This window comes from Schistocerca cancellata, chromosome 6, assembly GCF_023864275.1.
Source record: "Schistocerca cancellata isolate TAMUIC-IGC-003103 chromosome 6, iqSchCanc2.1, whole genome shotgun sequence".
Classification (NCBI taxonomy): Eukaryota; Metazoa; Arthropoda; class Insecta; order Orthoptera; family Acrididae; genus Schistocerca; species Schistocerca cancellata.
Genome location: NC_064631.1, coordinates 501,999,018 through 502,017,629, shown reverse-complemented (window position 1 = coordinate 502,017,629; position 18,612 = coordinate 501,999,018). Strand labels below are relative to the sequence as shown.

General features: G+C 40.4%; 1 protein-coding gene across 1 annotated transcript in view; it reads right to left on the bottom strand.

Annotated features, from left to right (window-relative positions):
- LOC126190835 (receptor-type tyrosine-protein phosphatase kappa) overlaps window positions 1-18,612 on the bottom strand; it is a 707,747-nt gene that overhangs the window by 202,703 nt on the left and 486,432 nt on the right. Inside the window, exon 6 of the mRNA XM_049931411.1 lies at window positions 12,529-12,686. Within this exon, the coding sequence (XP_049787368.1) occupies window positions 12,529-12,686 (158 nt within the window). The remainder of the gene's footprint in view (window positions 1-12,528; window positions 12,687-18,612) is intronic.

Below are 18,612 nucleotides of genomic sequence, written 5' to 3'. Positions count from 1 at the left end.
ACGAGCCACACTGTATCAGTTCTCTCGGCTGTGCCCAACAGATGGCTACAAGACTACATTGATCACTGGAGCAGCATCTCATGTCCCACAGAAATCCCACTAACATCATTAATTCTAGACCTTCAAAATGATCTCTCTTCCTGTGTCACTCTCGTATATTTTTGCATGTTACTTCTCATACATTCCTATACCACACGAACTTGTATCTCATCCTACCAAACACCCCCCCCCCCCCCCCCCACTCCTTGTCCGCTCTATTCCATTTCACATCTACAACTTCATTTAATCTAGTCACATAAACTGTTTGTCTTCTTCACACTTATCCAACCACATACCTGTAAACCACATTACAAGTTTTTATTTACTTTTTCATTGATCTCTTTGTGTCCTCGAACCAATTTCAGTTGTTTTCATCTTTCACTATTTCCCTACTCCCTCATATTTCATCTTGTTTCCCCATAAACCTTTTTGTGATTTTTCCCACGTGTCTGTATGTAGTTTTAAAACATTTTTGGATGTATTTCTACATTATTTATGTATTTTTATGTATTTTTATCCTCCACCATGGATCCTTGCTACTTACACCTGCATCAATACAGAACCCAGTCCCACATACTGTTCCTGTGTTGTCACTTGGCTCATGGAATCCACCCAAATGGCCTTACCACCAATTTACCATCTCCAGCTACCATCCCTCCCTCTACAATGACCTCCATCTGTTCAGATTCCAACAATTCTAGGCCCTCACCAACACAGTCCTGCAAAACCATATCAATTGGCTCCCAAACCTCCTTGCAGTACCTCATCTCCACCTATAAAATTCTCCTACTATGCAATCCCAAATTCCTGCATCCCCATCACACACCGAAGCTCTTGCCCTCCAGGATCTAGAGCAACATGCACAACATCATCTCAAAAAACTCTCCACTCTGTTCAGTTCCTACTCCTGCCTTGGACTACCATTATCCACCACCTCTAGAACAATTTCTAAACCTCCCCCACAGCCCCTCGTTTCTGACAAACACTGCCTCACAAATCTACTATATTTACACTACCCTCAAAAACTCCCTCACACCACCACGCAGAATCCAGAACTTAAACAGACCCAAAACACAGACGTGAACCTTTCCTTTCCAAAGGTCTCACCTTTTGACTGACTCCCAAATTCAGTCATGCAAGACTTGTTGCAGATTTTCTCTCTTTCTTCCAGTCCCTACAGTGAAAATACTTTTCTCTCTCAATGTTACTAATCAGATTTAACCAAAGACTAACTCTGAACTCTGCCTGATTCAGTTAAAACCTCCATCCAACCATGAAGCACCCCCACTACCTCCAAATCACCTCCTTTTAACTTTCCAGAATTTCTTAAACTTGAACCTTGCCTCATTATAATTCCCCAAATACCTCAACTTTCAAACTAACCTTATATCCACAGAAAGAACCAGAATCCACTGCCTAAAACCTGGCCCTAACCTTACAATACTATCTGCTACAAAGGCTCCACCACAGTTATTTTGAACTGCAAGGATTACCTGGCAGAAGGACGCCACCAACTGTCAGACTCCTTTACCTACAAACTCTGCCACAGTGACCCCATTCCAGAAATCCAGTACACTCTCTAGTCTCTCCTCAAATCCTTAAGCCCATCCAGAGCCTCCCCTTGGAGTCCAACTCTTTCCTCACCCCTACTACTCCCCACAATCCTATCTTCTATATGTTTCTGAAAGTCAACCATCAGCCTGTCATCTGCAACCTACCCTCCTAAAAAAATAAAAAGAAAAATAAATAAATAAATAAATAAACATTTCCTCCACAGACTCTCCACAGTTCCTGTTCCTTTACCAGATGGTGCCCTGCTCATCACTACTGATGGCACCTCCCTTTACAGGTGCATTCCTAGTGTCCTCGGACTCGTTACAATTAAACACTATCTTTCCCAATGCCTGACAGACTCCAGGCCTACAACCTCCTACATACCTATATCCTCAACCACTATACTTCTCCTTTGAAGATGTCATCTACAAACAAATCCAGGGTACGACTATGGGCACCCACATGGCACCACCCTATGACAACCTACTCATGGGTCACCTAGAGGATTCCATCCTAAATACCTAGAATCCCAAACCCTCACCTGGTTCCAATTTACTGGTGACATCTTCGTGATTGGGATCGAGGGTGAGGACACCCTATCCACACTCCTCCAGAACATCAACTCCTCCTCCCCTGTACCCAACCCAACAAGTCACCTTGCTCAATGCTGACCTCCACATCAAAGATGGCTACATCAGTACCTCCATCCATATCAAACCTACCAACTACCAACAATACCATCACTTCAAAAGCTGCCAACCATTCCACATAGCCGAGCCACCTGTGGCCATCACATCTGTAGTGACGAGCAGTCCCTCTCCAAATATACACTATGTGATCAAAAGTATCCAGATGCCTGGCTGAAAATGACTTACAAATTCATGGCACCCTCCATCAGTACTGCTGTAATTCAATATGGCGTTGGCCCACCCTTAGCCTTGATGACAGCTTCCACTCTCGCTGGCAAACATTCAATCAGGTGCTGGAAGGTTTCTTGGGGAATGGCGGCGTCAAATCGAAGGCTTGCACCCGGCGAATGGTCTACCTGACGGGAGGCCCTAGTCACACGACATAACAGCCCATTCTTTACAGAGTGCTGCACTGAGGAGAGGTATCGATGTCAATTGGTGAGGCCTGGCACGAAGTCGGCATTCCAAAACATCCCAGAGGTGTCATATAGAATTCAGGTCATGACTCTGTGCAGGCCAGTCCATTACAGGGATGTTGTCATGTAACCACTCTGTCACAGGTCGTGTATTATGAACAGGTGCTCAATCATGTTGAAAGATGCCATCACCATCCCCGATTGTTCTTCAACAGTGGGAAGCAAGAAGGTGCCGCGCATTCGCCATACCCACACCCTGCCATCAGATTGCCACATTGGGCACCATGAATAGTCACTCCACACAACATTTTTCCACAGTTCAGTTGACCAATGCTTACGCTCCTTACACCAAGCAAGGCGTTGTTTGGCATTTGCCGGTGCGATGTGTGGCTTATGAGCAGCTGCTCGACAATGAAATCAAAGTTCTCACACCTCCCACATAATTTTCATAGTACTTGCAGTGGATCCTGATGCAGTTTGGAATCCTGTGTGATGATCTGGATAAATGTCCGCCTATTAGACATTATGATCCTCTTCAACTGTAGGGACCGATGACCACGAAATTTGGTCCCCCTCCCCCCTTAAATCAACCAACCATCTTCTACTGTTGGCGGTCTCTGTCAGTCAACAGATGAGGTCGGCCTGTACACTTTTTTGCTGTGCATCTCCCTTCTCATTTCCACTTCACTATCACATCAGAAAAATCAGACCTCAGGTTGTTTAGGAGTGTGGAAATCTCATGTACAGACATATGACACAAGTGACACCCAATCACCAGACCACGTTAATCCCATGAGTTCCATGGAGCACTCCATCTGCTCTCTCACAATGTCTAATGACTACTGAGGTCGCTGATATGGTGTACGTGGCAGTAGGTGGCAGCAAAATGCACCTAATATGAAGAAAATATGTTTTTGGGGGTCTCTGGATACTTTTGATCACATAGTGTATCAAGGGTTCAACGAGGCCTACACAGACTGTTAATGACACACCCAACCTTATACAAAAACAGATCTCTCTTGCCTTATCTCTCCAGTCACACATCACCGCCCAAAGTCCCACTGCCCGGTCACAGAGGAACATTCCTCTCATGACTTGATACCACCCAGGACTGGAGCAACTGAATCCCATTCTCTGCCAGGGCTACTTCTCGTTGCGCCCTGAAATAAGGAATGTCCTACCCACTATCCTTCCCACCCCTCCCACAGTTGCATTCCACCACCCACCAAACCTATGCAATATCCTTGTCCATCCCTATTCCATCCCTGATCCCAATCCCTTGCCTCAAGGCTCATATCCGTTTGATTTCCTAGATGCAAGACTGTCCCATACATCCTCCCATCACAAAGTACTCTAGTCCAGTCACAGGCATCGCCTATCCCATAAAAGGCAGAGAATAATTGCAGGTATGTTGTCTATAAACTAAGCTGCAACCACTGTGCTGATTTCTATGTAAATGACAACCAACAAGCTTTGTGTCCCTATGAATGGCCACTAACAAACTGTGCCCGAGAAACAGCTTGCCGAGAATGATGCTCAACACGACATTCTTCATTTCAATGACTGCTTCAAAGTATGTGCCATCTGGATCCTCCCCACCAAGATCAGCTTTCTGAATTCTGCAGACAGGAACTCTCCGTGCAGTATGTCCTACATTCCCATAACCCTCCTGGCGTCAACACCTTGATCAGTCATTGTGCTTACCTGTGTAGCGCCCTCGCTGTTCCAATTCCAGCACTACACAGCCCTGTATTTCACCAATGCACCCACAGTCTTTTCACTTCTCTCCATCTCTTCTCCATCCCTCCCCTTCTATGGCCTCCATCTAACCTCCCGACTGCATCTAGCTGCCCTACCCTCTCTCCACCTCATTCCTGTATGCTCCCACAAGCAGCACTTTACTGACCTCCACCCTTACCCTGCTACCCTTCCTCCTCTCCACCCCAGCCTCTTCCTTAAACTCACCACCCAATTGCTTCTCCCATCTTGCACTGCTGCTCGCAGTCTAGCCTCAGCAGCCAGAGTATGCGGTCGTGTGTGAGTCGCATTTGCATGTGTGTGCATGCATGCGTATGTGTGTGTTTTATTTATTTATTTTTTTGTTTATTTCCAATTAAGGCCTTGTTGACTGAATGCTTACTTTCTGACTGTTCTGTTCTGCCTATCTGCGATTCAGCGTCTCTGCTGTATGGTGAGCAGTAACTATCCATTTCATAATATTGTCATATACCATCCACAGTTTTCCTAGAGCTGTAGACAGGTGTTTCAGCATCTGGGCATTCTGACAACAGCTTCACAGTGAATTTATTCTGTTATTCAAAAACAACAGTAACAGTCATAAATAGAATGCTAGAAGGAGAAATGATCTACACTATCCATCACTCAGCCTTAGTGTGGCATAGATAGGAATGATGTATTCAGCCATAAAAATCTTTGATCAGCTGCTGAGTAATGCAAAGAATTTAAAGATAAGAAAACTAACTTCAAACATGAACAGAAATCAAATATGTGATTATGTAGACTTCCCCAGCATAATATCTGATGATACTCTTCTCAGGCATTCAACCAGATAATGTAATCGACTTGATATTTCAATGGATCAACTGGTCATCACTTTCAGGTGACTATGCTGATGCATGATCACACCAAAACCAAGTTTCCAACAGAACTGGCAGCTTCTTTACGTACCATGGCCGGACCACTGTATGAGGGTGAGCAATAGCACTGCTACCCCCAAGTGCAAGTGAATTAGTAGTGCACCAGTGGAAGAAACAGGTAAAACAATATGCTGCTAGCAGAATACTAATTAAAAGAATTATTAGGTTGAAATGAAGACTGTTTTTGTTAAATATTAGATAGAATCTGACTCCATTTTTTACTTAAAGGGATACCCTTATTCCTGTTAATAATATTATCAAATAATCGAATTTCAATAGATTCCCTTGGAACATATTACCAGTAGTGGGAAGCAGGAGCTATCATTTGCATCTCCATACAACATCCTACATCCCTCATTAAGACAGTGTTCTGCCACTGCCGATTTCCCTGACTGGAGCAAACATGTATGGTGATGGTGTTCTACACATTGGTCCTGAATAGTATGGGTAGTTTGGATAATAACGCTATCCCACAATGACAAGGAATTTTGTATCCTCCGGATTCCCCCCCAGTCCCAAGTCATGCTTTACTGATCCAAGGAGAATTCTCACCTTAGCTGGTGGCACAAATACACTTATGATGTCACATCTTTCTAACATTCTTGAAATTTTTGAGGATATACTCCCAGCAAAAGGTAAAATAGCAACAGATTTATAAATATCCTCTGATAGTTTTCCCAGCGGCCCAAATCGAAGAGCATGACATATCTATTTGTCAGTATAACCATTCTGCTTAAAAAATCTTTAAGATGGTCCAATTCTTGTATCAAATTTTCTGGGTTGGAAATGGCGTAGACTCTCTTCATCAAAGTCTGCAGGACCCCCATGCGCTGGTGTAGTGGATGACAGTTGGTCACATGAAGGTAACAATCAGTATGCATTAAGTTTACAATGTAGACTATGCCCCAAACGTTACATCAACATTTCTGTGAACCAAAAGAAAGAAAAGAGAGTTTGTCATGCTTTCCAACTTCCATTGTAAGTTCAGTACTAGGACAGAGACAATCAAAATTATCAAAAAATGATTCAAAGCATCAGTACCATGAAGCCACACCATCAATATTTCATCAATGTATCTCCAAAAACAGGTGGGTTTAAGAAATGATGTTCTGAATGCCATGTCTCCAAAGTCTCAATTTGAAGAAGATATAACATCAAAAGTGTAATTATGGTACCAGCTAAGGTCAGAGCCCTTCTTGGTTCAGTAAAGGCCGACTTGGGATTGACAAAACCCGGAGTCTACAAAATCCTTGTCATTGTGGGATGGCTTATATTGACTAAACTATCTGTACTATTCAGGACTGATGTGTAGACCATCATCATCATACTTGTTTTCTCCAGCCAGAGATATCCACAGTGGCAGAACACTGTCTTAATGAGGGGCACAAAATGCTGTACGATGGGATGCAAATGATTGCTCCTGCTTCTCACCACTGAAAATGTGTTCTACAGGAATCTACTGAAATTCAATTACCTGATAATATTATTAACAGGGATAAGAGTTTTCCTTTAAGTAAGACGTGTAATTGGATTTTATCTGATATTAAACAACAACAGTCTTCATTGTGACCAACCGATTTTTTTAGTTAGTGTTCTGCTTGCGATTACTGTTTTACCTATTTCTTCCATCGGTGCACAACTAGTTAACATGTGCTTGGCAACAGCATTGCTGCTGCTTGTGTATGCATGGTGGGCCGGCCACAGTGTGTAAAGGAGCCACCAATGCTGTTGGAAATGCAGTTCTGGCAAGATCATGCATCAGCATACTCAACTGATGGAGGACTCCAGTTGATCCATTGAAATATTGTGTCAAAATGACTACATTATTAGGCTGCATATCCAAGAAGAGTAACACCAGAAATCATATCTGCTTGAAAACTCCTACTCCACAGGAAATTATCTGAATGTGCAACGGTAGACACACACACACACACACACACACACACACACACACACACACACACAGAGAGAGAGAGAGAGAGAGAGAGAGAGAGAGAGAGAGAGAGAGAGAGAGATAGGATAGCCGAGTACAAATCACTGCATATATTATATATAAAGACTATCATGTAAACAGTCAAGATATTGGAATGTTTTTCACTGAGAAAAATAAAATAATTGTAAAACTGACTCATTCCACATTATAGTGAGATGTCACGATCATTATAAATAGAATATACAAATAAGTAAATTAAAAAACTGATAGAAGCCGACCTCGGGGAAGATCAGTTGGGATTCCGTAGAAATGTTGGAACACGTGAGGCAATACTGGCCCTATGACTTACCTTAGAAGAAAGATTAAGGAAAGGCAAACCTACGTCTCTAGCATTTGTAGACTTAGAGAAAGCTTTTGACAATGTTGACTGGAATACTCTCTTTCAAATTCTGAAGGTGGCAGGGGTAAAATACAGAGAGCGAAAGGCTATTTACAATTTGTACAGAAACCAGATGGCAGTTATAAGAGTCGAGGGGTATGAAAGGGAAGCAGTGGTTGGGAAGGGAGTGAGACAGGGTTGTAGCTTCTTCCCAATGTTATTCAATCTGTATATTGAACAAGCAATAAAGAAACAAAAGAAAAGTTCGGAGTAGCTATTAAAATCCATGGAGAAGAAATAAAAACTGTGAGGTTCACCGATGACATTGTAATTCTGTCAGAGACAGCAAAGGACTTGGAAGAGTAGTTGAACGGAATGGACAGTGTCTTGAAAGGAGGGTATAAGATGAACATCAACAAAAGCAAAATGAGGATAATGGAATGTAGTTAACTGGGGTGATGCTGAGGGAATTAGATTAGGAAATGAGACACAAAGTAGTAAAGGAGTTTTGCTATTTGGGGAGCAAAATAACTGATGATGGTCGAAGTAGAGAGGATATAAAATGTAGACTGGCAATGGCAAGGAAAGCATTTCTGAAGAAGAAAAATTTGTTAACATTGAGTATAGATTTAAGTGACAGGAAGTCATTTCTGAAAGTATTTGTATGGAGTGTAGCCATGTATGGAAGTGAAATGTGGACGATAAATAGCTTAGACAAGAAGAGAATAGAAGCTTTCAAAATGTGGTGGTACAGAAGAATGCTGAAGATTAGATGGGTAGATCACATAACTAATGAGGAGGTATTGAATAGAATTGGGGAGAAGAGGAGCTCGTGGCAAAACTTGACTAGGAGAAGGGATCGGTTGGTAGGACATGTTCTGAGACATCGAGGGATCACCAATTTAGTACTGGAGGGCAGCGTGGAGGGTAAAAATCGTAGAGGGGGACCAAGAGATGAATACACTAAGCAGATTCAGAAGGATGTAGGCTGCAGTAGGTACTGGGAGATGATAAAGCTTGCACAGGATAGAGTAGCATGGAGAGCTGCATCAAACCAGTCTCAGGACTGAAGACCACAACAACAACAAATTAAACTAATCAAATGCACAATGACTTGGAAGATGGAACGGAAGACAGAACAGAGGAAGTATGAGACTGCAGAGAGGAGGGTGTGAGTGAAGAATGAGACTGTGCCAAGAGCACAGGGGTGGGGGATGCTGGCATGGGATCAGCATTGTTTGGGTTCGGGACAGGGCCTAGTAAAAAATGAGGTCATGTATATGGCAAGATCAACTGCAAGAACAATATCCATGTAAATAGTTCAGAGGTGCTAGGTGAAGGAAGGATCCAGATGCCATGATTTGTTTAGCAGCCACTGGAGTCAAACACACATGCTCAGAGGTGTGTCCCACCATGGGGTGTTTAACTTCACTCGTGGCCCCAGTTTGAAGGTGGCCATTCATTCTAGAGAACAGCTGCATGGTAGTCCATGCCCTTAAAAAAAAATAAATAAATAAATAAATAAATCTGTACGAGAATCCAGCAGAGCTGGCACATGCCCCTACCTATGGCAGGGGAGCAAATTCCCATGATGAGACTTCAACAGAATGTGCTGGGTGGGTGCATAGAATAGGTCTTGCAACTGGGTATTCCACAACGGTGTGTGATAAAGGGCTGGAGTGGTTGTTGCATGAGAAATCAAGATTTTTCTAGATTGATAAGAGGGGAAGGCAGGTGGTGGAATATCACTTTGGAAGGAGTAGGAAGGGCTGTGGGTAGAACATCCCTTAGCCAAAAGGCTAAGAAGTCAAACCCCTGGCAAAAGGGATAAAAGCTTTATGCAAAAAGCTAATACAAATGAGATGTTTAATAAGGGCGGAGAGTAAATTCTTGGCATTCGTTATTGATTGATGTTTCAAGTGATTTTCCACCATCCATTTTCATTCAACTACATTCACACACTTTACTTTTCTTCTACATAGACATTTACATAAAATTAATGTACCTTTTTCTTGAAAGACTGAGATTCATTTGCATGTATTGCCTCTTACTCATCTGTTACAATTCTGCTTAAGTCTCATAGGAACTGAAACACACTGTGGGGCTCAATGATATAACTGTACATGTTATGTGTTTGTAGGGGAAAGTTATCACAGGAAAACAAGTAGCAGTCTATCAACTGTCATTTGCAAAGGGAAAAACTATGGTAGATTTTGAGCAGACATTACAGCAGACTGTTCTTTCAAATAGCAAATTGCTGTTGTGTGTACATAAAAAAAAGCTGCCAAACTGCTCTCATGCCTCACCCAATTTGGTGTGGGGAGATGTGTGGAAGATTTGAGAGAGCAAGCACGGTATATGTGGATGGAAATGGTGTAGTGTCATCTGCAAAAGTATACAGGCAGGATTGTGTGCTGCCAGGTGCTGCATCCAGAGGCTGTGCTGGGAGGAGAAGAAAGGAGAGAAGCAGAGAAGAGGAAAGTTCTATGCCTAGCCTTAGTGGTAAAGTTGATGTAAAAGGCTGTGCAGACATTAAAGCAGAGTAGTTATTATGATAAGACTACTAACCATTCCTCCTCCTCATTCCTCTCACCAAGTCCATCTAATACAATCCCTCACCTGTTAGACTGCCAAGCCAGGACAGCATAGCCATGTTTGTTTGTGTGTGTTTTGTTTTTTGTTTGCTAGCTCTGAGGAAGGAAATCATCTGAAAACTTAGTAATCATTTCATTTGTGTTTATGTGCCTGTCAACCACTCAATACCTCAACTATAGTGTCAGTGGCACTTAAAATCCTTCCACTGTTTGTTTTACACACATGACTTTCCAATCTCACATGGAAGAATATATATGGTTAAGAAGGAGCAGTTTATGCTAAATATCAGTAATGTGTGACAGTCGAGTTAGCCAGACGTTGTGCACAACAAAGTAATTTTGGAAAGGAAATAGGTGACGTTAGCACTTTTATTGTTGCAGAAATACATGGATTCTGGGGTAGTATAAGAAAAGAAGCTACTTAAATTGAAACAACAGAGATTACCTTGTTATGCTGCTAAACGACATTAGGAAATTCTTTTGTAGCCACTGAGAAAGTACTGACAATAGCAGCAAACATCTTGATAATAACACAGACGAAAGAAAATTTTTTTTGAAAAACTTTTTTTACTTTGATAGCCGATCTTTGAAGATCTTTTATGAGCTGAATCCAAATCTAGCCTTAGTTTTTTTGTATAATCCGTAGCTTTCAAGCAATATACTTTTTATTATATAGTATAAAAATCCTATGCTATACGGTAAACAGGGAAATTAATGAAACACTTTGTTACAACTTAAGCATGGTTTGTATTTACAGTAAGCTACTTAAAACAATGATGTGTGTTAATAGAGGTTTCACTTGTCAGCTGGAATTGATTTGTATTTTCTTTCTCTTTTTTCACTGAAGCTTTTTGTGTAACTTTTTCTATGATGAGTCGCTTGCTGAACTTCTCAGTAAAGTAGCCAACAGTAGTCCCTCGTGATGATGGTGTTCCAGCAGCATTGGTACCATTTTTCCATCACTGTAATGTCCTGATGAAAACACTCTCCTTGCTTGTCACTAACATCTCCCATATTGTCCGGGAAGTAATCAGGGTGACTGTTCAAAAATTGAACTTTCAGGCTCATTAAACATCCTAAAGTTTTAAACTTCTTTAACATTGTAGCTATAATAGAAACATATTCTGGATCTTTTTCATGTCCTAAGAACTTTGTAATGACTTGCTTGAATTATACCCATGCTTCTTTCTCATTTAAGGTCATTGTCGATTCAAAGTTAACATCAAACATCAATTTTCTAATATCAGGTCCAACAAAGATGCCTTGTTTTAGTTTAGCTTCTGAAAGGTGTGGAAACTTTTGGTAGAGATACTTAAGTCATCTGGTGGGTCAGAAACAGGCAAATCTACACCATGCGCTGCTGAATGGATGGCAGATGGTAGGTCAGGGTAGGTTATTACCTTCTTGTTTTTTGAATTATGACCAGTAATATCAACACTGCAAAAAGTAGCAACCATCGAATGATTTCTTGGCTCCCTCCAAATCACAGGAACAGCAAATCAAAAGGCTTTTTTCTCCTTTTTGGACCATTTTCTCAGATCTTCAACACATACATAACATACTTTATGCAGCACCCAAGATTTATCTTGATCACCAAGTTTAGATCCAAACTATGATAGATAAACCTTTTTCAGAAAGGCTCTAATGTTTCTTTGGTGTTTTTTACTCACAAATTCACCACAAATATAACAAAAATTGTCATCAAAGCTTTTACAACCATTATTAGACATTGTACTGAGCACATGTACAGGAAATGGGGAAGTGAGTTTAGGTTGACAGTAAACAAAACACTATCTGTTAACACAAAAACAGAATTGACCTTTTTTTGCCAGAAAATGTTTTTTAGAAGCACTACCAGTGTTATCTACATCCATTACACTTACTTTTTAAATTATTTTAACTATATAAAAGCTGTTAAATTGTTTAAATAATCGCTTAATTTAGTAAATTTAACTGTGAAATGTGAAGAAATGGTGGGTGATACAGTTTTTTTAAGTATCATATTTGGATTTCCCACCGTAAAATACATAACAATAAGGTATTTTCAGCAAAAAAGTTTTCACATCATTGGCCTGTGTAATCTGATATGTTTAACTACTTGGTATTGCTAACAGTCTGAAGACACTTTAATAATTCCTACTGAATTTGATTAACAAATATTATTCTTTCTTAATTTCAGGAAAAAATAAAAAGGTGATTTTGGGTGAGACTATACTGTTAGATGTGAAACTAAACAGTTAACTTAAACTGGAAAAAAAAGTGCTTACTTGCAATGTACAACAATAGGACCATTCTTCATCTGTTGATGTGGTCCTACTACAGCACGAACTCTCCGTCGGAATTCCAGGATGGCATTGGAAAAGGGACAAGTATGACTGTGCCATTCCGTGTAATGAAACTGGAGAAGCTGCCGTTCCTCATCTTCCTATGAAAGCAACAGTAAAGTAAAATTTTATTCTATCCTTATATAAATGTAGTCATGTGCCAATTAGTAATACATTAATAAATTATGACACACTATTGCTGTAAAGTACTTACCTTCAGCAGACATAGTACAGTTGACAGATACACATAAAAGGGACTCATTACCTAACTTGCAGAACTAATAGTTTCATTGTTGGAGAGCGGTAAAGGATATGCTGGAGAAGGTGAAAAAATAAGGAATGCTCTCACTCAGACTGCAGGATGATGAAGCATTCCCGTAGTGAGAGAGAGGGTGGGCAAGATGAAAGGGGTGATGTAAGAGAGTGTAGGTCAGAGGTGATACTCTGTTAAGCACTGTGCCAGCTTCAATTATGGATAGATTAAGGGGAAGAGAGAGATGACTAGCGCAATTAAGAATTACACATGCCTCCCCCCCCTCCCCTCCCACACACACACACACACACACACACACACACACACACACACACAGAGCGTAAAACCATTGTTTAGAGCAAATAAAAAGAAACGCTTTTGTATGTGATGAAAGTGTCACAGGTGCGCCTTTTCCCTGCTAGGGGTCCTTGAGGGTTTTGACACTAGTGATGTTCAGATTCAGTGTTCAAACTGCCATGCGATGAACATTGTTTTGATGTCGCTGCAAATGTTTTCTGTTTACGCTAATGTGCAACAGTCATCTGCATGCTAATGATTGTCTCAAATACTCAGAAATCCATAAGCACAGAGTGGCAACAACACAGGCTCTATAAACGTTAGCAGGATGAATGCCACAATCCACACTGCCTGTTACCAAGTCAAAATCACAAGTAATGCCTACACCTTTAGCCAGATGGGCAACTAGCTCTTCTAGAGTGTCTGTCGATGTCTTGTGTGCCAAACAATTCATCTTCCTAGAGTGAAATTTTCACTCTACAGCGGAGTGTGTGCTGATATGAAACTTCCTGGCAGATTAAAACTGTGTGCCGGACTGAGACTCGAACTCGGGACCTTTGCCTTTCATGGGCAAGTGCTCGCAGGAGAGCTTGTGTGAAGTTTGGAAGGTAGGAGACGAGGTACTGGCAGAATTAAAGCTGTGAGGACGGGGCGTGAGTCATGCTTGGGTAGCTCAGTTGGTAGAGCACTTGCCCACGAAAGGCAAAGGTCCCGAGTTCGAGTCTCGGTCTGGCACACAGTTTTAATCTGCCAGGAAGTTTCAATTCATCTTCCACCACAAAACGAGATATACAGGTAATTGGCAACATCTCTACCTCAACAGCCATCACAGGCAGTCTGAACAGTGTCTGTGAACATCACTAGTGTCAGCGCGCGCACGCACGCACGCACGCACGCACGCACGCACACACACACACACACACACACACACACACACACACACACACAATCAGTCACCTCTGTGTGTACGTCACCTCTGTTTACACACAGATGCTGGAGTCATGTGCTCAACTGCTGAAGCACTGCCTGTATGCGAGCATACAGCAGTAGCAGTCAGTGAGACATTATATTTCAAGAGGACACTGTGCATAAACATGGGACATGACAGAGTGGCAAAAAGGGGGCAATCATATTTGCCCATGACAACGGCCATACAGGGTCTGAATTTGCTGGATTTGTTGGTAGTTCATGGCGAGTGTTCAACACGTCTACGAGCAGTGGTGGCAAAGAAAAATGACATTGGAACTGTCATCAAAAAAAGATCCTGACAGAGAGACCAAAGATGCATTTCACAGTTTGTGAATCAAAATTGCTTCCAAACACAACAGGAATTGTTGTGGGCAGTGAGTGATGGTCCATCCCAATGTGTAGTGGGGAATATTGGGATGGGAACCGGATGCAATGAACATTTGGAGTAGGTCACCTCAAAGGCACATAAAGCTGACACCAGCAAAGATCGTCAGGCTGGAAGAATATGTGGCTGGTTTTCTTAACACCTCCACATTCTGTTACATCTCAACTGGCGTGCCCAAATCACCTGATTTGAACAACACAGAAAATCTGTGGAGCATGTTGGAAAAGCGGGTAAAATGCTGCCATCAGCTCCTCTGCATCTTGGTGGAACTGCATAATCAAATCCACAGCAAATTGGTTAACACGGATGTGGCATACCCGCAGAGCCTTCTAGACTCAATCCCTAACCAGATCCAGGTGATTATCAAGTCCAAGGGCAGAACTGCAAGGAATTAAATGACATATTTTACTTTAAGTACGTGTTTTTGCTGCACTATTTATTTATTTATTCATAGTGATACAAGGTACATGATGAGCTCATTTCTGTGTTCTATTGCTATCAAGTGTATCTGTGAAGATGACATTATCTTATATAACATTGTTCTTTATGTCTATGTTAGTCTATGAATACATATGGCACATTATGCTTATGTCTCAGTTTGTATGACGTGGTCCATATGACATCTTGAATGGTAAATGTCATTGTCTTTTTGTTATGATATGATCGTGTTATTTTTTGACAGCTTTTTTGGCGGCTTTGACTCCAGAAATGCTATATGTTTATAATGGAATTTCTACAGGTTGGGGTGGAATACCCAGCAAAGTTATTTAAGCTATACACAATAAAATTGCAAACCCACTAACTCAAATAATAAATCTATGTTTTGAAGAGGGATGTTTCCCAGAGGTAGTGAAATATGCTGAAGTTAAACCACTCTTCAAGAAGGGATCATAAGAGATCATGGGAAATTATTGTCCTCTCTCAATTCTCCCAGTCATATCTAAAACATTTGTAAAACTTGCTGTTGCCCAAATCCAAGACTTCATTGCAAAATATTCTGGTATACTAATCAATCAATTTGGTTTTCAGCAGGAGAAAACATCACAGATGCAGTGAACAATTTCATTGAGAAAATCAGTACATCATTAGATAAGAGACATAAGATGCAGGAGTTTTCTGCGACCTCACAAAGGCGTCGCTTATATACAAACTTGGAAACTATGGCATTAGCAGCCGTACCCTATAATGGCTTAAATCCTACTTATCAAACAGAAAGTACAGAAACTTCCTGGCAGATTAAAACTGTGTGCCGGACCGAGATTCGAACTCGGGACTAGAAACATCCCCCAGGCTGTGGCTAAGCCATGTCTCCACAATATCCTTTCTTTCAGGAGTGCTAGTTCTGCAAGGTTCGCAGGAGAGCTTCTGTAAAGTTTGGAAGGTAGGAGACGAAGTACTGGCAGAAGTAAAGCTGTGAGGACGGAGCGTGAGTCATGCTTGGGTAGCTCGGTTGGTAGAGCACTTGCCCGCAAAAGGCAAAGGCCCCGAGTTCGAGTCTCGGTCCGGCACACAGTTTTTATCTGCCAGGAAGTTTCATATCAGCGCACACTCCGCTGTAGAGTGAAAATTTCATTCTAGAAAGTACAGAGTTAGCATCTCTTTAAATGAAACACATTATTTTTCTGCATAGAGAAAAAAAAATTACATATCAGGGTGTTCTACAAGCCTCCGTATTAGGCCCAGTCCTATTTCTCTTCTATGTTAATGACTTACCATTAAATATCAGCTTCCCATCAGTTCTGTTCACAGATGATACTTTTGTCTTAGTTGAAGATCAGGATTTGGGAAAAATTCCAAAATCTGCAATCAGTACCCTCAGTACCTTAGAAACTTGGTTTCAGCTAAATGGGTTTAATCTGAACATGTCTAAGACTCGCATGATGCACTTCAAAACCAAACAGTCAAAATGTGAGGAGATTAAGATTGTTCAAAACAACCAAGACATAGAAGACGTTGACTCAGTCAAATTTTTTGGTTTAAATGTAGATAAATATTTGAACTGGCAGGCACACAGTGAATACCCAGCAAACTGAGTGGCTTTGCATTAGTGTGGATACTAAAAAAACAGAAAAAAAATTATTCAAAATATGTGTACTGTAAATCATTAAAAAAACCATGTTATCCATTTTTTCTAGAAAACTTAAAATGTTAACTCTGCTATCCCTGTACATATATGTGGTTATTATATGTTTGTACACCAGACATGGTTTATTTGAGGGAAACCATTTTGCCCATTCACATGATACTAGAAACAAAGAAAATTTTATGCTCTTCACTCACCATCTCAGACTGTATGCCCAGGGACCTCAATACATGGGAATGAAAATTTGTAATATTTTAAAAGGGAACACATTGATGCAGATGAATTTAGGTACACTTACAAAAAAGCTATATGCAGTACTGAAACTGAAATGTTATTACTCAGTGGATGAATTATGCAGGACAAAATGGAAATTTAAGCTGGAATACGATGTGTCACATGTTCCAAGAAATATCCTTATAGTGTTATTATTTATTGTAGTGCTATTATTTATTAGTGTAAAAATCATTGTAACAGTATTATAAATCTTTGACATGTCTCCTGTATGCAAAACAAATGGATTGCAAATGTATGTCATGAGGATGAATAAAACACAATTCACAATTCTATTTCATGGAAAGTCAGTGATTACATTTAATTTTTCAGAGACAGTATCTTTGTGGTTTTTGCATAAGCAAGAAGTGATCTATTACTTTTTTTTTCTCTTGTTGATTTACCCTCTTTCTTTTATAATGTCAATAAAATTTTTGAAGTATTTTTTTATATGTAAGATGTGCTTGTTCATTGTGACGTCTTCTGGTTATTTTTCTGTATGAGTGTAAATTTCCATTTTCTCCGAAATATTCATTGTCCATCCTTTAAGTACCTTGTGAAGAATTTATAGAGCAATTTCAACATTTTCTGCTTTAGGTGCTTGGCATTTTAAATGCAAGTAAATGTAGAATGGTTGCTTTTGCAGTTTTGTGTGTGTTTTTAAAACCTGATTCTGAAATTCCTGCCTCTTTGCCCAGTATAAAATTTATTGCAATTGTCACAAATAAGGTTGTAGATGCCTGGGTTTGAAAATGTGGAGATATTATTTTTTATTAACCATATTTTGGTTTTCAGTTTGTTATTCACATGAAACACTAATTTCACATTTGACAATGTACGAAAGGTCAGAGAGCTACTTACCATAAAGAAGACACATCAAGTTGGAGACAGGTACAACTGAAGGACATTTACATAAAGCTTTCAACCACAGCCTTCATCAGTAAAAATAAAAGAGATACACACACCATTCACACACGCAAGCAAGCACACGTCATGCACACACAACCGCCAACTCCAGCATCTTGGACCGGTATGCCATCTGGGATTCCGGCCTGAGATGCTGGAGTTGGCAGTCATATGTGAGGGAGGTGTGCTAGCCTCTGTGTGTGAATCATGAATGTGTCTCTTTCACTGATGAAGCCTGTGGTCAAAAACTTTAAGTAAGTGTCTTTTCATTGCGCCTGCCTGCAACCTGACATGTCTTCTTTATGGTAAGCAGCAATCTGTCTATTCCTACATTGTTGATATTCCTATCTGGAGTTTTCTTTGTTTAATTTCATGTTTGTTTTTTTAATCAAGTTGTTCATCTTTTCTGATACTTGCCCTATGTATGGTAGTGTAACATAAGTAGGTTTATTTATGTTTTTACTTTTCATTTCAATGTTATATATGTGAAAAATTGGATGATGATGTGATATCAGTTTGGGGTTCATGTCTATTACATTTATTTTGTACTTTTATTAGCTTATTTAATTTATTTGTGTGGACTGAGCATACATTACAACTGGTAAATCAGATATATCTGTCTACAAGTTTGTTAGTTTGGTCAAACATTACATGTATTATGCACTTGCGTAACTGTAAATCAGTTATGTAAAGGTCTTGATTAAGCTCATCTTTATAATTTAGTTTGCAACATTTTAAAGATCAGTTTAATCAAGACCTTTCCATAACTCATTCACAGTGAAGCAAGTGCTTAACACCTGTAACCCTTTTGCTGCTATAATTGTGCTCTTTGCACTACATTCTGAGGCAGCTTTTTTTGTTGCA